General features: G+C 55.5%; 1 protein-coding gene across 45 annotated transcripts in view; it reads right to left on the minus strand.

Moving 5' to 3' along the window:
- CELF4 (CUGBP Elav-like family member 4) overlaps positions 1 to 21,793 on the minus strand; it is a 292,825-nt gene that overhangs the window by 13,801 nt on the left and 257,231 nt on the right. For 7 of the 45 annotated variants that reach the window (XM_037033283.1, XM_037033231.1, XM_037033571.1 and 4 more), the window contains exons 4-11: positions 14,679 to 14,807; positions 14,286 to 14,365; positions 13,729 to 13,872; positions 12,549 to 12,696; positions 10,769 to 10,918; positions 6,916 to 6,981; positions 5,822 to 5,905; positions 1,793 to 1,876 (exon numbers count right to left, since the gene is read on the minus strand). In XM_037033283.1, coding sequence (XP_036889178.1) covers positions 1,793 to 1,876; positions 5,822 to 5,905; positions 6,916 to 6,981; positions 10,769 to 10,918; positions 12,549 to 12,696; positions 13,729 to 13,872; positions 14,286 to 14,365; positions 14,679 to 14,807 — 885 coding nt within the window. The remainder of the gene's footprint in view (positions 1 to 1,792; positions 1,877 to 5,821; positions 5,906 to 6,915; positions 6,982 to 10,768; positions 10,919 to 12,548; positions 12,697 to 13,728; positions 13,873 to 14,285; positions 14,366 to 14,678; positions 14,808 to 21,793) is intronic. The other 38 variants (XM_037033293.1, XM_037033391.1, XM_037033331.1 and 35 more) reach the window with 15 other exon arrangements.

Consider the following 21,793-nt stretch of genomic DNA (forward strand, 5'->3'; position numbering starts at 1 on the left):
CAGCCCTGTCATTTTCTTTGGCTGTTTTCCCAATACTCAAAGAGAAATGAGCTACTGAGGCAACTCTGTGCCACTGAAGTGCCACGAATTTCCAGGGGAAGGGACAATGGAGCAGAGATCTTGACTGCTCTGTCAAGCACGCTCTAAGACCTCAAGCCCTTCGTGGTTCTGGCAAGTTGGTCCCCAAACTGGAATTTCCTCAACATGCTCCTCCTGATGCCCCTATGCCTTTATACCTTCTCCCTCCGCCATGTGACCTGGATCCCCTGGCCAGCACAGGCTCCCATTCTGTCCTCACAGCCCCTCACTCTGGGGGTCAACCTGGAGTTACTGAGCTCCTGGCAGACTCAGGTTCCTCGGGTGGCTCTCTGGGGACTGGACTCCTCAGTCCTTGGTGAATCACGAGTGGCTCTGGCCCCAGAAGGAAGGGCTGATGGATGTGGAAGAGGGGGCGAGAGAGGGACTGAGGAGGAATGGAGGGGAGAGCTGTGGGGATGTGGTAGGACTTCTGGTCTGAAGCAAATTAAAACACAGGGTGCCCAGTTAAATTGGAATTTCAGATAAACAGTGAATATTTGTTTAGCATAAGTATATCCCAAACATTGCTTGGGCCATATTGACTGTAACATTTGGGACATACTTATACTAAAAATGCATCCACTGTTTATCTGAAATTCCCGGTATAACTGGGCGTTCTGCATTTCCTCTGCCCACCACACTCCAAGTCCTCCCAAGCCCATCTAACACCCTGCCACCAGGAAAATTCCCTGAAAGCAGTTTCATTCTCTTACTCTCAGCTCAGGGACCGCCCACTATCTTCCACTGCCTACCGCACCACATGAAACATCATCACCTGACTCGTCAAAACCCTCCCCAGTGCAGACCCCCCTCACAGGTGGTCTCCCTTGAGCCCTCCTTTCTGCCCAAAGCCTCCAGCTTCCCCACTCACTGACCTTGACTTGTCTCATCCCAGCCCCACACCTGTGTCCATTCCTTCCTTCCTTGATATCCACCTGCCTTTCTCATTACTCCATGACTTGGTGCCTTGCAGATTTCACTGCTGTTGAGTAGGTGTGACTGCCATCTAAGCTAAGATCTGAGGCTTCCTGAGGGCAGGGACCATTTCCTCTTCCTGACTCTTCAACAGTGTGGCTCTGGTGGCCTGAGAGGGGTGGGTGGGGGAAAGGGAGTTCATTGGATGGCAGGAGGGGAGCAAAGAGCAGGGTAGGCAGAGAAGGGGGTGAGGGCAGGTCACGGAGATGGACGGAGGAAGCTAAGGGGAAGGCAGGGTAGCAGCCTCAACTGGGCAGACCCCATCCCCAAGGATCATGGATCGTGCCCAGCTTTCACGCAGGGGCCACTCTGACAGTGGGAGGAGAAGGGCTGCTGGGGGACTCTGCACGCTGCCCCCTCCCACCGCTGCCCAAGGTGGCCCCTCCCCCTTCTCAGTGGGTGGGAATTAAGACTTGGAGCAGGGAGAGGATCCTATTTCTTGGACTGGGAAGCGCGGATAGGGTGACGGGGAGCTGGGTAGGGAGTGAGCAGGGAAAGCCAGGAAGCCAAAAGTGGAAGAGAAAGAGTGAGAGATGGCGGCTGCGGGCTGGGGCACAGGGAGCACCTGGGCGCGGAGAGCTGTGTGGAGGAGCAGGTTAAAAGCAGTTGGACACCGGTAAGTTGGTGCGAGCACCGCCCTGTCCTAGGTGAAGCTAGTTGGTTTGTTATCTTTACCCACCAAAGCATTTACTTTGGTTAGTCGCCCGATCCACAAACACTTTCGAGGAGATGACATTACCGAAAGGGAGGAACATCTGCATCAGCTCAGCGTCCCCAAACTCCTGGGGCAGATGGTAGATGAACAGGTTACAGCCCTCGGGCCCTGCGGTGAGGGGAGGGGGTGGGGCGGGGGAGGAGGGATGGCAGGGTGGGGGAAGAGAGAGACAGAGGAGAGGTGAGCGAGTTAGGCAGCGGCAGCAGGGAGGGGTGGGGGCGAGGTTAGGAAGGGGGGTCTCATCCAAGATCCGAGAAGAGTGGGGGCTGCTGAGCCCAGGGTCTGAGCTCTGGTCTCCGCTCTGCCCTTGGGCAAGTCACTGAACCTCTCTGTGCCTCAGTTGCCTTTTTTGCAAAATGGATCTCTAACAGGGTGCCTGCCTGGTAACTCTGGGCTCCAAGGGCAGAAGTGGTGAGTAAAGTGGGCAAACACAGGCCTGGTCAGCAATGGAAATCAGGTGCTGAGGAAGGGTGGCCATAGAGAGAACTGGGAGGATCTGGTGGGCCTCCCTCCTGTGCAGCCCCCACTAGGGGGAGAAAAGAGGGATTTGGCGGGTGGGGGTGGGGGGGCAGCCACACCAGGCATGCTGGTTCAGGTGGGTGAGAAGCTTTACTTCACCTCCTGCGCCCATGGGAGGCAGCTCAGCCTGTTTTTCTCCCTGGCCTACAGCCACTCCCTTCCATCTGGTTCCCCCAAACCCCACCTTCCCTGGCCTCAAACCTCAAACTCAGCCCTGGTCTTGAAGGCAGAAATCAAGATTTTTCCCTGCCTCCTCCAGTGGGCTAGGCGGGTGGGAGGGTCTTCACAGCAGGGTTCCACGATTAGCCCATGAGCCTCTTTAAATGAAAGGCTCCCCACTTCACTGTAGCAACAACAGCCCCACCACTTCTGTAGCTTGTCCTGTCCACTTCACAGATGAGAAAACTGAGGCCCAGAGAGGTTAAGTCGCCTGACAAAAGTCACACAGCTAGTGGGGTTGGGCCGGGGTACAGACCCAGGCAGTCTGGCTCTGGCGTCTGTGCTTTCCTCTCTCTCTGCCTCACCGTCAGAAATCTCAATGCCCCAGAAACTCTACACACAGCTGAGGCCTTCAGGTTCCTGAAATTTCCAGGCAGCTAAAGACTGACATTTTTCTTTTTAAATAACCCAAATGCTCAATTTTAACTCTTTGAAATGGAAATCTCTCCAAGATACTTCATGTCTCCTGCCATCTTAAGCGTAGTATGCTGCATATGAGTTAACCTTTTAAAGTGTGGTCATTGAAATGGCCTCCAACCCATGACGGACATGCAAAGGAATAGCTTCATTTGTCAGATTCATGTAAGAACTGAGGTTCAGATCAGAGGCTGGTGGAAACTAAGCATGAGCTCAAAAGTGAAGGCTGTAAGGCACCGACGTGGTCTGAGATGTGGCTTTCAGGCCCAGAACCACAGTCCTGGTTCTCTGGGAAGGGCCCTGCTGCCGGATTGCCCCGCCCTGGAGCAGACAGCTTGCTCCGGAGTCTCGCTGCCCTTCTCTTGCCTTCCTCTCTCCTCCCACTTTTCTCCTTCCTCCCTCCAGAGGCTCCTCTGACCACCAAAGCAGCCCTCTGAGCCGTGGACCTCCTCCGTCCTTGTCCCCACCCTCACCCCTGGACTGCTGTCTCCCAGGCAAACTGCCAGCTGACGGCGCGTTCAGAGCCAGAACCGGCGCGAGCGTGCTCCCTCACCCACTTCCTGGGTTCTGGGTGCGGGATCCCCCAAGCCCTGGTCACCCTCTCCTCACACGTCACCTCTAACCATGTGTGTTCATTCACTAGTTCATGCCCTACGCAGGTGTTCCTAGATGGTCCCTAGCTAGATGGGAGTTGCCTTGGGGCAGGAACCAGTTCGAAGGTCTAATCTAAGCCACACCTCCTCTAGGACCCCCACCCAGATACTCCCCACAGTGCTCCCTGAGTCCATACGCCATGCTGTTCAGTCTGAGGCTCTTTTTCCTTTATATCCGGTAGGTTTTCTCTCCAGCCAGAGGGGGCACCCTCTAGAGGCAGGAACATGTGCCTTCTCCTGTCCTCCTATCCACCTCCCACCCCCCCACCCCACCTTGACCTCAACCCCAGTACATGCCTTCTCTCCTCTGCCTTTCCCCATTCTTCAGGGTTTCCCTCTCTACGCCACCCATGCTGACACTTGCCTTGAACTTGGGGCCCATGCTCCAAGTTCAAGTTCTGCAAGCTGCCTTATGTGGATGTTACGTCTGTTGTCTTTAAAGAGACAAGGAGCCCTCGAGGGCCAGGCCTGTAGGTTGAGTTCCATCAGCCAGGCGTGCAGTTGAGCCCCACCAGTCTCCTGCCCCTCACCCTCAACAGGGAGCCTATGCCTTGTCTTACTCCAGCTGCCCCCGGACCCTCACTTTAGTCCCTCATTCACAGATCCATAGCCAGCAGGACTTTGGAGATCAATATGCAGCCCAGCCTTCTGAGAAATGGTGAAATGGAGCTCCAGAGGCAGAAAGTGACTACCCCTGGCCACCCAGTGGCCCCTGGCAGAGCCAGGAATAGACCAGCCATGAGAGTAACCTTGGCCTGTCTGTGAGGCAGACAGCCTCTGGGGACTTAGGCATCTGCTGGTTTTCAGGCTCAGATCAAAGACAAGGAGCTGGAAGGAAAGTCCTCCCCAGCAAACAGTATGTTCTGGTATTTCAATGGCATTACACAGGGGGAGTGACCATAATGTGAAGGGGCCATGGCTAGAGGGACATGGCTTTCTTTTTCACCCATGCCTCCTGCAATGCTGTGGACACAGCTGTGGTCTGGCTCCAACCCACCCTTAGCCTACCTGCTCTGCATCTCCAGGCTGATCTCATCCTTTGCAACACCCTTGGCTTTGCACCTGCTCTTCCCCCTCCTGAAATGCCTGTCTCCCCATCTCTGTGGGCTGAAGACCTCACCCTCAGAGCCCCCTGAAGCCTTCCCTGACACCCCTGCCCCCAGCGCCATGAGCTCACCCTCGTATGTAGCATGGCTCTGTAGGTATGTGGACTCACGTGTCACCCCTCCCCCTGCCCTGGTCCCCAGGGTCACTCATCCTGTGTACCACATTCAGGGAGAATGGAGACTATAGTGGTACATCCCACCGCCAGAGGGGAGACTGCAGTGGTGAATGGAACAAGGCATGATGACAGTGGGAACTGAAGCTGCTCAGATACAGAGAACGTATGAAAAGGAGTTCAGAGCTAGATGTGGAGGGTGGTGCACAGTGTGAGGCTCGGGGGGAGGCGGGGCAGATGGAGGGCCTGAGTTTAAGGTCAGTGGCAAGAGCTATTGTGTGTGTTGGTCAGAGCAACACCAATCTGCAGCTGTGTGTGCGGGATGGGGGTGCAGGGGGGCTTTAGAGACCTCTGAGCCCACAGACCAGAGAGATGCAGGGTGCTGACCACAGGGTGGGAGTGCAGTGAGAAAAGTAGCAGCGCCTGTGGGCACAGCTCTCTGTTCTTGGTCTGGGACAGGAAGCGCTGGGACTGCTGGACCCTACCCCTTGGGGCTCTGATCTGACTTGAGGGGGCTCATGAGGACACTGGGGGTCTTCATGAGCCCCAGGCTCTCTGGGCCCACTGGCCTTGCCTGTTCACACCAGGGCCTCTGGATCTGCCTTTTCAGGGTCTCCTCTGTGACTAGGCCTGCACTGGGGCACCCCATCTCCTCCCTGCCCATGGATGCCCACCTGCTCTGGGAGCTCTGCCCGGCTCTCCCAGTCACCCAGAGGGCGCAACCTTGGTCCATGCAAAACTGGCCTCCCTACGGCCCTGTGCCCAGCCATGAGCATTACTACTACCCCTCCCCTCCCCTGGGGCAGAGGGGATTTTTGGACCCTTTCACCACCCGGGGTGTGCAGAGCTGCCCACCAGAAGCCCGCCCCCCAGCGTGGACTGGAAAGCGCCGCATCTCATAACCCTGCCCTCTTCCCTCATGCTCAACACCACACACAGACACGGCCATCTTTCCAACAAAGCACTTGGCCAACGGCCCAAGAGAAAGGGGCGGGGAGGGGCCTGAGAGCCCGCTTGCAGACTCACCTTCTCTCTGTTGCTGGGGGATCATTGGAGGTGGTTGAGGAAAGGCCTGGCTTATCTGACCATAGGCAGCAGGGTAGGCGGCTGCTGGAGAGCCAAAGAGGAGAGGCGAGAGCAAGACACGGTGACAGTGACATGAAGAGAGACAGGGCGAGAGGCAGGAAGAAAGAGAAATGTCAGTGTTGGGCAGTAAAAGCAGACCAGCCCAAAAGTAAAGTTTCAGCCCAGCCACTTAGAGTAAAGCCAGCTTTCAGGAGAAAGGGAGAAACAGCACAGCAAAGATCAGGCATGTATGCGTGTTTGTGTGTGGGGGGGTGTGGTGGGGTGGGGTGTGTGTTGCCCAGCCCAGGGGTGGGAGTGAGAGAAGCATGACTGACAGCTTGCCTTGGGCTTTCTATCGTGGCTTCCCATTTAGTGACCCAAGGCCACCTACTGGACCTAGGGCTGCCTCTTGTCACCCCTCCTTTTTTCTACCTCTTGCTGCCTATCCTCCCTCCTTCCCTGTCATCCTTGCTCATGCCAACTCCTGCTACCTGTGTATCTGGGGAAGGGGTGGGGGGAGGTAGAAGGTTGGAACTGCTTCCCTTCCAGGGTTGCTCCTTGCCTCAAACCCAGGCATCTAAGCTCCCAGGCCAGTGACTGGACTGCAGTGGGTGGCACCCCAGCTCCAGCCTCACCCCCCAGTGCTGCTGTGTGGTTTGGTGCTCCTGGACAAATGGGCTTGGCGGCCCCATGGGAAGAGAAATCTAGCCTCAAAGATGAGTAACTGCATGGCAAGGCCAGTGCTTCAGCCTGGCTCACCAACTTGCCTGAAGTTCTGACCTCCCACCACTGCAAGGGCAGCCATGGGAAACTCTGCCAGAATGCTAGGGGGCCTGCAGAGGGGAAGGCAACCTGGAGTAGGGGTCTCTGGGAGCAAAGCCCTCCCTCCTTTTAGCGAAGACCCCCTTCCCCCTGCTGCCCCCTACCCGTCCGGTCCGCCCCCCCCCCCCAGTGCTGGACCATGGCCTGGGGTGGGGAGGTTGCCCTGGTTCCCAGGCAGGTGTGGGGAGGTGAGCAAAGCTGGGGGAGAGCCATGGGGACGCGCGGGTACTAACGACCTGCATACTGCTGCACTCCAGCGTAGGCCTGCTGCAGGGGGTCCGCGGCGGTGGGGCTCTGCGCTGCAGGGGAGCCAAGGGGGCAGAAGTCAGTGATGCCCACCCAAACCAGCCCCTCCCCCACCATGAGTGTGGAGAAAACACTGTGGCTTTATCGCCCTTACCAGCCATGGTGGTGTCTGCCCTGAGGCAGGTCATCAGAGAGGAACCCTCAGTGCCTGGACCCTGTTGGGGTGCCCTGTTCCCCAGTCCAGGGCCCTTAGTAGGGCAAGGGTCACCCACCCTGCCTGAGGCATGCAGGCTGCAGTAGAGTGTTATGGATGCTTCATGCAGAAGGCTGGGAAGAGCTGGGAAGGAGATGCTGGAGGAAGCTCGACCAGGAGGGGTTTAGTGGGGACACAGGAGGGACTTGGCCCCAGAGAAGTGTTGTGGAAAAGTGGTCAAGGGAGCCAGAGGCTGTCAGGAGGGTGGTCTGGTCCTCACTACCCCCAGCATAGTTGGGGCAGAACACAGCTGGGTAAAAGAAAGGGCGCTAGAGGCCTCTCCCTGCCACTGTCCTCCTGGGCCACCCATGCCTGCTCAGACAGAGGGACCCTCTCCTTTAGGCTCAGGGAGTTTGCACAAGGCATAGGGGCTGCCATTCCTAGGACTAGCCACACAAGTGAGATCCCATGGGCCGGAAGAGGAGGAGTACCCACAGGCCCTGAAGAACCAGCACACCAAGGGTCTTCCTCCGACCCGAATTTGTGTCTCTTGGATGTCTGCTGCCCTGTGCAAGAAGAGGATCCTCATGCTGAAACTTTGCCAAGAAACTGGGGCCAGCTGGATTGGGGGAAGTCTTGGTTTCTGCTGTGTCTTCAGAAGCTCAGGCAAAAGCCTGGTGCATGGGCCAAGGTGGACACTGCCTTTGGTGACCACAGCTTGTGGGAGTGGGCTGGCCTAGGAGGCCCAGGGAGGCGAGCAGACACAGATCTAGCCACAGTATATTTAGAGCAAACTGGATAACACAGGGAGGAAGCAAGAAAACCACCTGAGCTTATCAGCCTGGTGACCTAGGCCAGCCAAGCTAACTGGCAGTGCCAGCCTTAGGGGCCTTGTACACCGAGAATTCCCAAAGTTCCTTTCTGAGCTGTTGTTTCCGAACCTCAGCAACACTCCACTAGAATAATAGCCCCTGGGCCTTCAGGGAGCCAAGGGGAATCCCAGGGCAGAGATCCTTAAAGACAGGGTAGGCTGCCACAGGGCAGCTGGGCCAGGGCACTGCTCGAGGGGCGGGGGCTGAAGACGGGCCCCTGTCCTATCCCTATCCTTCTTTTCTCCCCACAGTGGCTGTGACTGGCACCAGGAGCTCTCGGGGCTGAGGACATGGTGTGGGGCTTGGAGGGTTATCCTCTCCTTTCTCCTGCTGCTCTCTCTCCTGACCTTCCACCAGCCTCAGTTTTCCAGAGGGAAACCCACATCCAGTTTGTCCTCTCAGTCTCCCCAGCTGCTCCACTACATGGTGCCTTTATGAAAATTGGAGAAAGGTGTTTCTGTCTCTGGGCACACAGTTTCATGTCCATGTAAAATAAAACCTTCACAACTTACGTGACAGTCACCCTTCCCCCAACCCCCACACACAGTGCCAGGATCAAAGCAAGTGCTGAGTAAATACTGTGACACAAGGAAAGAATGAATGGTCTTTAGCATGTAAAAAGCCACCCCTTCAAGGGTGTTAAGTTGCAGGTATTAGGTGTAAAGGCCATACTGTGTATTTCCAACATGATCTTGATGAGCAAGAAGGGAGAAAAGAGAAGGCACCTGGGGCTAGGAAGTGGAGAAAAGCATTTCTGAGACCCCTGTCTACTTCTCTGCTTAATGACCTCATTAGTAACTGCCAAAGAGTGAACGTTTTGAAGGATCTCGCTCATTACAGCAGCTTCAAACTCCGCATTTAAAGATGGTAAATTAATTTTTTTAATGTACTACTTTTCTCCTTTCCTTCCCTCCATCCCTCCCTACTGCTCTGGCAGGGAATTGTTTATGTGATGTGGCAGATTGTTACAAATAGGGGAGAGAAACATTTCCAAATTCCACCAGGGAAATAGCTCACAGATGCTGGTGGGGGTGGGGAACAAACAGGTTCGTCAAAATCCACAGCTCCAGATGGGCCCGTGGGCATGGAGGAGGGGGGAAGTGAAGCCACCCAGATGTGCTGGGGACTGGATCTCCCAGCCCATGAGCCTGAGGCAGGAGGAGCCCAGGAACCTGAAATGGGTGGGCTCTCTCCCACCTCCAGCTTGTCAAGCCCCCGCCCTGCCTCCATTGCCAGCCTGGAGTCTGCATCCTGAAACAACACTCCAGACTCTCTAGGCTTTCCTGGACTCTTCTCTATGCACTGAGAGGTGAGTTGAGGGGCAAGCACTAGGACAAAACTAAGGACAACTCCAAGTTCAAAGTTAGGACATTCTCCCCTGTTTTTCTCTAGCACAGTAACCTCGTACTCTGCTGCTGCTGCTGCTGCTGCTGGAACTTTTACATTCTCTGAATGTCTGGGCCTCAGTAACCACAATCTCTGAGCTTCTGTGGTTTCACAAGCCACACAGTGGGTTCTGATGGGCAACCAGAGTGGGAAGTATTACTCTGCCCCCCACTGCCAATCCACTCGAGGCTGATCTCCTCTGCCCTAGTTAGACTAACCTCACCATCCCTAGCTCCCGCAGACAGGCACCCTCTTCCCGCTGGGCCTCCAGGATAGCCGCTCCATGAAATGCACTCCTTGTTTGTCCTCTCCTCTCCAATGCCTACCCATTGTTAAAGTCCAGCCTGAGCCTCCTGTCAGGACAGCTCCATTGGGCTTCTTCAGCCTACAGAACTCTCCCTTCACTTGAATCCTTTAGCATTTCATATCGGAGAACATTCACTCTTGATCACATTCCATTCTGCTTATTGTTTCAACATTCTGTCACTGTCTATTGTGTTCCTGATTGGACTTTGACCTCCCAGTTGACAGGCTTACATCCTGCCCTCCTTCTGGGCCCCCCTTTCATCCAGCACAGATTGGGCACTTGCTTGGACTTATGGGGACTCTGTAACCTTGTCACCTGCCCTGTAGGGAGGGGGACAGCACTCTTCACATCTCTTATACACTGCCCCGTTCTAGTCTACTCCAAGGCTTCGGGCCCTGCTCTCCTGCCCTGTCCATCCTCAAGACCAGAGACAGGAGCTGCTTCAAGTCAATGGACAGTCCTACCATAGGAGAAATACTAAGTTTGAGAGAAACTAAGTTAATCAGAAACGGGCCTCCTGGATCTTCTGTGTACCTGAATTCGAGAAAGCCGGGCCTGAGAGCTGTCCGAGGTTCTGATCCTCTGTCCTACGTGCTGACCAGGGTTTTGCATTCACAAAGGAACCGAACAGGTATGTGCTAGCCATAATGTCAGTCTATATATCTGCCCTTCCTTCCCCAAAGACTCTTTTCTTACTTTACACTAAATGTAATTATTCTTTTGGCTTCTATCCCCTTACTTCTGATAGGTCAAATTCACTCTCAATTAATTTGCAGTTACTACCCTGTTTACCTGGTTGTACAATTATATCTACTCTTTTTTTAACCCTGAGGGAGCCCCAGGAATGCAGTTCCTTCTCACCTCTGGAACTGATATTTCCAAAAAGATGGGAATTTAGTCTCTCCCACCAGAGGGTCCCTGAGCAAAGGCAGAAGGCTGTTCTTCCTGATCGCCTTTGAGGTTCCACCAAGGAGCAGATGGAGGGCAGGAACCACACATTCCCTGTTATAACAGCCAGGGCAGGGACAGAATGGATGAGGTGTGTGATGCCTGGGTAAGAAAGGGCTGCTAGATGTGCTTACCTGGATAGGGGTGGATGCCATTGGCAAACACAGCTTCTGCAGCAGGTTGCCCATTGGCCTGTGGGGGGAGGCCAGTGAAGCCGTTCACCCCAATGGGGGACGGGATGCTAGGCACGGCTGGTGCAGTGATGCCCGGAGGGGTGCTGCCACCTGGTTTCAGAGGTTGAAGAGGGGTAGAGAAGGAGGGAAGGCAAGCAGAACAAAGGTGAGGGAGGTCAACCCATGGAACTCCATCTCCTGACTCCAAGGGCCTGGGCGTAGACTTGGAACTCACACACCAGCTCAATCCTATCTGTGAATTATGCCTTGGGTTATCTCCATGCCTGGAGCATTCCACTCATTCCAACTGTATTCGTCCTTCAAGGGAGAGTCCAAATCCCACCTCCTCCCAAAAGATTTCCCTGACCACTGACCAATCAACCTTGGAACTACAGCACATAGACTATTCTCAGTGCCCTTGACTTTCATCATACTCGTCCTTCTTTTAGTCTCTTTCAGTGGTCTTGCTCACCCTAGTTAAGTCAGGATGGGCTAGTCCTTGTTTAACCACCACCGGGCTTCTAAGTTGCTGGCTCTGCTCTCTTGTCTGGGTCACTGAGGGGCTCATCTGTCTCCCCGGGAAGGAGTTTTGCTACTCGGATGGAGGAGGTCTTAATTCTGGAGTTCCCCTGCAATGAGGGAGAGAGGACTTTGCAGAGTCCAGACTCAGTCCTATTCATACAAAGTTGCCACCTTCATCTCCTCCAGTTGAGATAATGGTGATGCTCACTACGGCGAGGGTAAAGCCAGGGTCAGATGATAGTATGCTGCGCCATCTCTGCACCAAGTGGGTGCAATCCAAGACGTGGCTGGCACAGTGGCTGAACTGAGGGCTCAAAGCTGGAAAGGGCCTTCCTCTTCATGTAGGAAGGAGGGTCTCCCTGCGGATGAGAACCTGAGGCTGGCCTGGGCTCAGGAGTGTCCCTAAGTAGGACTAGTTCTCAAGCTGGGCACAGGGATGGCTCAGTCTTTTATGGATTTTATATGGGAAAAGAATAGCTCCTGGGTGTAAGGAAGGCTGCTGCTATGACTTGAGTGTGGAGAGCCAAGGAAGCCTGGTCAATGAAAGCCTGGGCTGTTGGGCCAGCCTTGGGACTAGACAGGGCTTTCTCAACTTTGACACTATTGACACTTGTGGTCAGACATTTGCTTGCTAGTGGGGGCTGTCCTTTGCATTTTGGGATGTATAGCGGCATCCTTGGCCTCTTCCTACTAGGTTAGATTGTGACAACCAAAAAGGTCTCAGGACGTTGCCAGATATCCCCAGGTTGGGGGAGGGACATGAAAGCATTGCCCCAGTTGAGAATCATTGAACTGGATAGTAACCAAGATTCAATTCAAAACACACTTTGTGAGCAGGGCTGTCTCTCCTGCGTGTTGTGTAGTTCTTTCTGGAGAAGCCAGCAAGCCTATGTCGGGTTAAAAGGAAACTTAAAAATCAGCTCCTTCTATGCTTGGGCCCAGGACCAAACAAGGCCACAGCATGGGCAGGGCTCCTCTCCCCTAAGATCCTCAAAGGGAGATGTGTTCATGCCAATTTCTTTCCAAAACAACTTGAGTAAAATTCCTACCACCCTGAAATCACACCATGAACTCCAGGAGGCCCACAGCCCATCTTCCCTTGGGTCCCAGGAATTAGAACATTTTCAAGACAAACTGCCAGAGGATAAGGCCTGCTTGGGCCCAGATGCCATGGACAGTTTGCCACAGGATGGCCCTGTGGTGGTAGCTGCCGACTCACCTGAGGTTGGGGTCATGGGTGCAGCTGCCAAGCCGTTCATGTTGAGGGCCGCCATCTGCTGCATCTGGGCGGCGGCGAAGGCAGCCATGGGGTTCAGGTAGCCGCCCTGTGCGACTGAGGCCATTAGTGCCGCCTGCTGCTGCATCAGCTGGGGCAGAGGGAGTGGAAAAAATATCATGCGCTTCCAGGGGGGGCAGCCCTCCCCACCAGGGGTCTCAGCTCCTGGACACAAAACTCCTAGGCCCTGAACCCCCACCCCACCCCGGAGAACCCTGATGTCTCCCCCATTCCTGCCCTAGTTCTCAATGGCTATTAGAAACCACTCCCTAAGAGGTGACTATTCAAAAGCAATGGTGGAATCTTGGAGACTTTCAAGTTGTTGTAAAGGGTCGGGGAACGGACTGCCCCGTGGGTGTTGGTCAGCCCTGTGGAGGCCTGTAGTTCACAGAGCTGTGACACCCAAAGCTGTAGAGACATGTCAGATGAGGCTTTGTAGAATTAACTTTGTGTGGACTTCTGTCCAAATGTTTTCACAGAAGTGAGTGGGGACTGGGGAAGTTGGTAAAACTGGCCAAATGCCAACACTGCTGAAGGAGTGAGGAGGGGAGCTTGCATTGTTAGAACCAGAACCTGGACTGCCTCAGTGCCACCCAGGTGGGGGTTGTGGCTCTAAGCCTGGGGGGCAGCTCAGGGGAGATGCGGGCAGAGGAGGGGACGGCAGTGGAAGAGTCGGTGTGATAGGTTCTGGGGAACCTGACAGACCCCTGCCAGGAGTGACCAGAGGCCTGAGCACTCCTTACCATGAGTGGGGTTGAGGGTGGGGCAGCGACAACCAAACACCTGCTCTCACCCCCCCTTCCATGTGCTGCTTTCTAGAGTTGACTAGCAGGGGAGCTTGCTGCCCTGCCAGAAGCCTTCTCTCCATCTCCTCCCCTTAAGAACCAGGACATCACACCACCGCTTTCTGGCAGTCACTCTGGACTGAACCAGACTTCTCTCAACCTCCTCTGCATCCTGGATTCATTCCCAGCCACTCCTCATTCCCCAGGCTGGGCAGTATTTTTTGACCAGGAACAGGGCTCCCCTCAGCAAAGTTGGGCGCCTCTGCTACGGGGGTCTGAGCAGAGTTAGCTGGAGAACCATTGCACAACCTCCCCACCCCCCCTGTGCCCCCACTTACTGCCTGTGCGTAGGCGCCGTAGGCCCCGAATGGGATGGCCATGGGGTTGAACATGCCCATCTGGCCAGCCATCTGCTGCATTCGCCGCATCGTGCGCTCCTTGTCAGTGTCGGCGAACTTGACCACCAGACTGGATGAGGCTCCCTGCAGCCGGGACTGCACGTGAGGCCCACCTGCCCTAGCTGCTTGCTCCCAGCTGTCCAGCTGTCTGTGCCCCTGACCTAGGCCCTCCCTCTCCTCTCCACGAGGCGCTACTGTGGGCTGGGAGGGGTGGATGAGCACAGGTACACACCCAGGAGTCTGGGGTCTTAACACGACTGTGGGCATTGTCTGTCTGGGAGACCACGGGCCAGTTCCTTAGATCTCTGGGCCTCAGTGTTCTTGTCTGGGATGTGGGGACAGTGGTAGTGGTAATGCCTTCCTGTCTCACAGGGAGGCAGTGAGCATAAGTGTTTCGCACTGTTCGGACTGAGTGCAAGGGTGGGCAGGGGCCCTGCGGCTGCTCTGGGTTTGGCAGGGGTGTCACCTTTCCGCTGCCCAGGGGTGGCCGCACTCACCGGCATGGTCTGGCTGCCATGCAGCGCGTTGATGGCAGCTTGCGCCTCAGCGTGGGAAGAGTACTTCACAAAGGCGCACCCTGGAGGGGACAGGAAAGGCTGAGCCAGGGCCCAGAGAAGGCCCAAGAAACATGAGGACTGACAGGCGGGACATGGGAGGGGCCCAAGAAGACAGCAGAATGGGTGTGATACAAAGACCAAGAGAAAAAGACACCATGAAACGCACACAGAGAGAAACACCTCCTTCCACCTCTACGGTTCCAAACATCCCTCCCAGGCTTGCTAGTCGGGCCAGCTCCAGGCGGCTCAGAACTCCGCCCTCAAGTGGGCGTGGGCCAGTGGCCCCGCCCCACCACGCCCCCTCCCCGCCCTAACCTGCCCACCCTAGCTCACCCTTGCTGTTGCCATCAGGCCCGCGCAGGATGGTGCACTCTTCAATGTTCCCGAAGGCCTCAAAGAGGCGGCGCACGTCGTCCTCAGACTGCTGCTTGTTGAGCATGCCCACAAAGAGTTTTCTATCTTCTGGAACAAAATTAGGAGATGCTTACCCGGGCCAGGGGCTGGGCGCCGTGGGGGCCGGGCCCGGGGTAACAGGGCTGGGCCTGCCCGAAGGAGAAGGGTTTCAGGAGAGAGGACGAAGCTGGGCAGAAGCGCGGGCAAGGGCTCAGACCCGGAGCGGGAGAGGGGTAGCAGGGAGAGGGCGGGTTGGAGTTGGGCATAGCTAGCTGGACAGGGATGACTACGTGATGGGACTAGGGGGAGAGGGAGAGCAGAGCCAGAGGGGAAGGTGCGGAGAGGGTTGGCATAGGGAGGGAGCTGGATTGCAGCGACTCCGCCCACTCCTGCCTAAAGGGCAGGCCGAAAAGTGAGGAAGTGAGGCCACTGGTCTGGCCGCTCAGCTACAGCACAAAGGGTCATTCATGCACCTCTTCTATCCCCTCTTCCCTTTTCTTGGACACAGACTGTCTTCCTCCTCCACCTTCAATCATAGAGGCCAGAACTCACAACACACAAGTCTGCCATGGGCCTTTGCCTATGCTGTTCCCCCTGCCTGGAACACCCTCCACCTCACAAGGCTGATTCCTTCTCTTCTTCTTCCAGGTCTCAATTTAAATATTGCTTCCTCATCAAGACCCCTTCTTCCACCTCCCCTTTATTCTCTGTCTCAGCCCCTCACTCTCATGATCTGAGTTTCAAAGGACAATTATTTACTGCGTTGCCTGTATTGTTGGCTTCTGCCTAGCTCCCTGCCACTGACCCCTCTCCCCCACCCCATTATACTCCTGGGGAAGAGACCAGGCCTCTACTCCAGCAGCAGTACCGGACACACAGTAGGCCCTCGGGACAGAGTGATGGAATGAGTGCATGCTCTATGCCATTCCCCGGGGACACATCTCCTTTCTACCTCACATGTTTTTACCTCCTTGGTCGGGCCTTTCTATCTGTTCTTGCTGCAAAATTCAGCCTTGGGCATGTTTGGACAGCTTGTTTCTGAGGACGGGGCTCCCAGCACAGCTCCCCTACACTCACATTGAGTACCGAGCAGCTTATTGCCATAACTCAGCTATGTGTTTAGGTTGCAAGAGACCACACTGAGTTGTGTGGATCTGTATCAACTGTGGCTTCAAAAAGATCTCCTGCCTCACAAGCTCTTATTTCAATGTGACTTCCTGCCTCCTGCTGAGAGGTGGGGTCTATGTTCCCTTCCCTTGAATCTGGGTGGGGCTTCTGACTGCTCTAACCAATCAAGAGGAGCTGAAGTGATGCCAGCTGACTTCCAAGTTCAGGTCATAAAAGGGATCAGCTTCCACTCAGTTCTCTCTTTTGGGGATGCTTGCCCTGTAGAAGCCAGACACTATGTTGTGATGCATAAACTACTGTCAGTGCACGCATTAAAGGATCCAGGCCCCCAGCTGACAGCCAACATCAGCCACCAGACATGGACATGAATGAGTCCTCAGATAATCCCAGCCCCTAGCCTTTGAGTTTTCCAGCTGAGGTCCAGACATCCTGGAGCAGAGACGGGCATTCCACACTGTGTCCTGCGTGAATTCCTGACCCACGGAATCTGAGAGCATAATAAAGGGTTGTACTACACCCCTCACTGTGGGGCTAAGTCGTTACGCAGCCACAGCAGCTGGAACAGGGGGCCCTGTGGTGACAGCACACAGGCGCTCACTAGGTGTGTGCCAACAGGGAAAGACTGGCACACACAGGTGCACATAGCTAAGGCTGCAGAAATGCACCTCCGCCCCAAGCTTCGACCAGTCATGTATTTATAGTTTACTCTGAAGGCAGGGGCACTCTGGGGACATGTCCCTCTGTATTCAAGGTCATTGGTACCTCCTTCCCCAGAGTCCCCCTAGCCCACAGTGCTGGGAGAGTTCACATAGAGCTGAGGGGCCATCCTGGTGTCTGGAGCAAAGCAGAGGAAACTTCTGGGCCCCTGCACTCCTTCACAAGCCACCCCAGAGTCTTCCTCCTCAGGAAGCCCTAACTGCTGCTCGGCTGGTGCCCCTCACCAGAGCACTCCGCACTGGGCAGGTTAGCAGTGGTGAGGTGGCCCCAGGTGCCGAGTCCTTCCTTACCCTGCAGGGCATCATTGCCAGTTCCGCTACTACTTCTGGGTCAGAGCATACAGGCTTGGACCTCCACCACTGGTGGGAGGCCTGACCCTGCTCCCTGCCCCAGCCTGGGCTGCTCAACGAGGCTAGCCAGACTGTGGCTGGGCTGGACACACCCCTGCCTTCTCTCCGGGGCTCACCAACCCCAGGCTCTGGGCTGAGGGAGCAGAGACTGGGAAACCACAAGAGAGACAGAGGAAAGGGGTGAAGCTGGGGAGGGATGGCAGGAGATGGAGTTAGGAGCAGAGAGGGAGGGAAGATGGTGAAGATGGACAGAGTAAAAAGAATTTGAAACAAAAACTAGCAGAGACCAGCAGAAGAAGAGAGCAGAGATGGAGGAGAGAAGGTGGGAGGGCTTGTGTTTAACTCCCAGAAGCAACAACAACACTTTACATGAAATGAACTGGGAGCTTTTAAAGCCTTCAGCAGAGCAGTTCAAACTCCTCCCCAGGCTCAGAACAGGGCTCCCCACCCCAAACCCCACCCCCAGTGTTTTTTAGAGGCTCCCATTCAGAAAGACAGAGAAGTGAAAACCGCCCCCTGCTAGTACCAGGCCCTCCGGCTAACAAATTGTTCCCCAGGGGAAGGAAAAAGGAAGGGAAGAGAAGGCCCCTCCTCAGCCCGCGCCTCATTTACATGCTGGGACTGCCGCGGGAGCCTTCTCTCCTGATGTCTGAATGTATTCCTTTATTATCATTATGACAGCCTTCTGATTGCATTAAAATTCATCCACGTGTGCCTTTCTATCCAGCCACTTTCCTTTTGCTAGGTCCCCCCCACCCCCCAGTTCCTTCTTCCCCTCCCCTGAAATCTCCCTCTCCTATGCAGTTCTCAGTTCTAGGCCTGAGCCCTTCCTTCCTGAAAACTTTCTAGGTGAAGCGGGCCTGCTTCCCACTCCCTGCCTGGCTGGATTTTCCTAGGGAAGCCACAGCCGCCCTTCCTTCTGGAAGGCTGCTAGAAACCGCAGAACCCAGGCTCTGGCCTCACTTCTTCCAGGTGTTCCTGGGTGACCCCACCCAACGCACAGGTTGGTTTGTTTCTGAAATCCTCAAATGAATTCATTTTGCGCCCTCTTCATTTCCAGTTGGCTTTTGTCATTGGGTGGATGATGCTAAGCCTTGTCTTTCAGACCAGGCGCTGGAAGGACCCTGAGTCCGAGGGCAGATGTCCTCCTCTGGGCCCAGGTGCCCTGGCTCAGACCCCAGCAGCCCTGCATTCCAGCTGCACAGCGGCTCCCCACCCCCGATTTTAGATCTATAAAACTAGAATAATTAGGGCCTTCTCATGTGGTGGGTGCATGCCTTCCCAGAAATGCTGCAGGGATAGAGCCAGGCCAGCAGTAATGACATTGGTGACAACCATTACTCAGGGTTCTCTGTTTGCCCTGCCCCGAATTGAGAAGGAGACAGAGTCCGAGGGTCCACATCTGGCACAGGTTCGGGGGGTAGAACTAGGAAGAACAGGTTGGACCAGACTCAGGCTGTGGCTGACCATCGGATATGGACAACCTCCCCCAGCCTTCCCACCCCCTGTGCCCTCCTCCCCCTCTGGCCGTGTTCCCAATGGGCTGTGTCAGATGAGCAAAGGCACCATTTGGCTGGTGTCTTGGACCTGATGCCAACCTAGTGAGAGTCTTGGAGAATAGCTCAGTTTCCTCAGCTGGTTCCCATTCCCTCCAACATGGACACAGACCCCGCCCTCCTGGGACATGCTGAGCAGTCTCTGAGCACAACCCAGAGACTGAGTGCCAGGTGTCCCCCCTGCCTGGTGCCAGGTGTCCCTGGGTGATGGCAAGGCTATGGTGCTGTCACTCTCCCCCTTGAGCCCTCTGCCTGAACCCAGGGTGTAAGGGTGTCGCTGCTTCTCCCAGGAGATATTCAGGCAGGTGCTGGTGGAACTGGGCCATGCAGGCCACCTTGAAGGGAGGTGGGGACAGGAGAGATCTCAGAGCCAGGGTTGGAAGACACCTCTGGGTAGCAGATTGCTGAGGCTTCTCGGGGCCCAGACATGTGGTGAGCAAGTGGAGGCTGGTTTAAAGCCCTGTATCCTTCCTCAACAGAGCCCAGCTTAGGGCAAAAGGCTGAACTATGCTCCGTTTCCGACTCCAGGGGCCAAGCCCAGTGGCTGGCCAAGGAAAGCACTGGCCATCAGGCTGCTGCAGTCATTGAACAACCATTGGCTGAGCACCTTCTCTGTCCGGACACCGTGCCAAGCCTTGTGTCTAAGGTGGTGACAAGAAAGGTGATTCTGCTCACTGGAGCTGACATCCAGATGGGGAGATGGGCCATCCACAAGAAACAAGTTCCCAAACAAGACGAAGGCCAGCAGCACTGCCACACCATGGCTCCCAGAACTGGTGTGCCCTCCCCAGGGGGAATAAGGCTGCAGAATGGCAGAGTTGGGCAGGACCCCAGAAAACACCAATGGCCCCACCCTTTTAAATAAGGAAGTTGGGGCAGAAAGGGAGCTCCCGGCTGCACCTCTGGGATTCAGGCTAAGCCCGGTCTCCCAGGGTCTCTCCACTCCCTGACCCTATTACTACGTGCTGCTGCCTTCCCGCTCCTTTAAAATGTGAGTGCCTGCATCTGCAGGGCTGAGGGAACACCTGGGGTTCTGGGGAGCGGGAGTGTGTTGCCCCAGAGGGCTGGGCAACAGAAGGCACCCACTAGTCCCAGCCCTGCCTGAATGCAGAAAGGGCAACTGAGCGCCCTGTGCCCAGATGTCCTGCTACCACTGCTGGGCAGTGGGCATAGCCTACACTCCCCTACGCCCTCACTCACTAAGGAGCTGTGGATGGGGGAAGACAATAAAATAAAGGGTGAAAAAAGTACCCAGTTAAGTCAGGTGAAGGTATTTATAGCTACCCGAGTGGGGACTGGACCAGAGCACCTGTCACCCCTCCTGTGTCTACCCTCTGGTCAACCTTCAGCATTTATTGAGCACTTACTCTGTACCTGGGACTTGGCCGAACAGAGTCTGAGATATTTCTCAGGGGCCCTTCTGGGTTTTCTTTTTTCGGGGGAGGAGTTACTCTTACAATGGACATGTGTGTGCGGGGTGCAGTGCATGGTTCTCAGATCCCTGGAGAGTCCAGTCTTTGGCCCCAGAGCCTCTGCCACAGAGCCCCCGACCCCCTTCCCATTATGGAACACAGCCAGTCCTGGTGGTCACGTGCAAAAGCTCCTCAGGGGGCAGAGAGGGAGGGGACGTGGGTACACCCTGAAGATTTCCCAGAGGAGTTGGGCTGGAGTTATAGTATCCAGGGATCAGGTGTTGGGGCCTCCAGGCCCACACCAGAATTAGAACACAGTTCCAAAGGTGGAAGGGCCCCTCCGGCTGCTCTTTTCACCTGCCCTCGAGCAGCCCCTGCCTGTGGCAGAGCTTGCAAGAGGGGTTCCTGCAGAAGTTCGCCTTTGCCTCTCCAGCCCCCTCTTCCAGCCTTTTGCCAGCTCCCTCTCCCACCAACACACACATATCTTGTTCCTCTGGCCTCCACTCTTTCATTTTCCCAGAACCTCAATCGAGCTCTGAGCTTCAGTTTCCCAATCTATGAATAGCACTGGGTGCCACCACCCGGGGAGCCATAGGTGCTTACGACAGGCAGTGGGATCTACTCCCTCTAAGGAGAAAGGTTCCTACGCTCCCTCACTCAGGCTGTTGGGAAAAATGGTGCTCTGGCTGCAAGGCTTTGCATTTTACAAAGAGAACCGTGGCCCTGTCCGGGGTGGCTCAGCGGTTCAGAGCCTCACCCCATACACCAAAAGGCTGTAGGTTGGATCCCTGGTCAGGGTATTTACATAGGTTGCGGATTTAATCCCTGATCCCCAGTTGAGGTGTGCACGGGAGGTAACCAATCAAAGTTTCTCACATCATAATTCCTCTCTCTCTAAAATCAATAAATACATCCTTGGGTGAGGATTTAAAACAATGAAAGAAAGTGGGAGCCCAGAAAACAGAGAAACAGGGCGTCCCCTGCAGGTTTAGGATGGGCCCCATGAGGGAAACTTCAGGGTGGTGCCTTGGGTCCCCCCATCTCCGACCCACCACCACCACCATGGGCAGGCAGCATCTTAGGGGCCGCACAGGGTCCGAGGGCCCCTGAGAGGGGCAGGCGGGGCGCGGCAGCCCGGCTTGACTTGCCAAATGCCAGCGCCCTGGCGCTAATGCTCAAATTCCGGTTTAATTTCCAAAATTTGATTCGCTCATTACCATCGGCATTAAACAATATTTCCTGCTTAAGGAGAGACGGCTGCTGGGGCACAGTGGACGAGTGCTCAGATGGTTAATGCCTTTTATGGCTGCGATAGACTTTTACTGTTCTCTTCCCTCCAGCTGCTGAGGGGGGTGTGTGCGGGGATCTGAGCGAGGGAGAACCCAGAGGCCAGGGGCCAGGATGGGGAATAAATGGCTTTGAGGGCTGTGGCCTCTCTCCTGCTTTTGAGCTGTTGGCCTCTGGGGTGGGCAGAACATGACCTGAGCCCAGAGCCTCAGGGGCCCTATGCACCTCTGCCCCTCAGCTGCTGGCAGAGCCTGGAGCCCAGAGTGCTGGCCTCTCAGGACCCCTGTGCGTGTCTTAGGGGACTTCCCAGGGCACCTCCTGGATCCAGGGACCATCTACTCTCCCTGGAGATGACCTTGGTGTCCCAGGGCCCACAGACAGTGAACCTGACCAGGGAGAAACTGTTCCTTCTCCAAAACTTCATTGTGGCTCAGAAAGAACCTTCAGCTAAAGGGGATGAGAGGCACACCGACTGGGCAGGAGGGGTTGGGGGTGGAGGGAGGTGGGTGGCATCTTATAAACAGTAACTGAGGCTGTGTGTCAAATCTGTAAGAGGGGAGAATAGTCACACACCCCTCTTAGGACTGTAGAGGGATTAAACGAGT

Source organism: Sturnira hondurensis, unplaced genomic scaffold (genome assembly GCF_014824575.4).
Source record: "Sturnira hondurensis isolate 20B ecotype Veracruz unplaced genomic scaffold, ASM1482457v3 Scaffold0001872, whole genome shotgun sequence".
Taxonomy (NCBI): Eukaryota; Metazoa; Chordata; class Mammalia; order Chiroptera; family Phyllostomidae; genus Sturnira; species Sturnira hondurensis.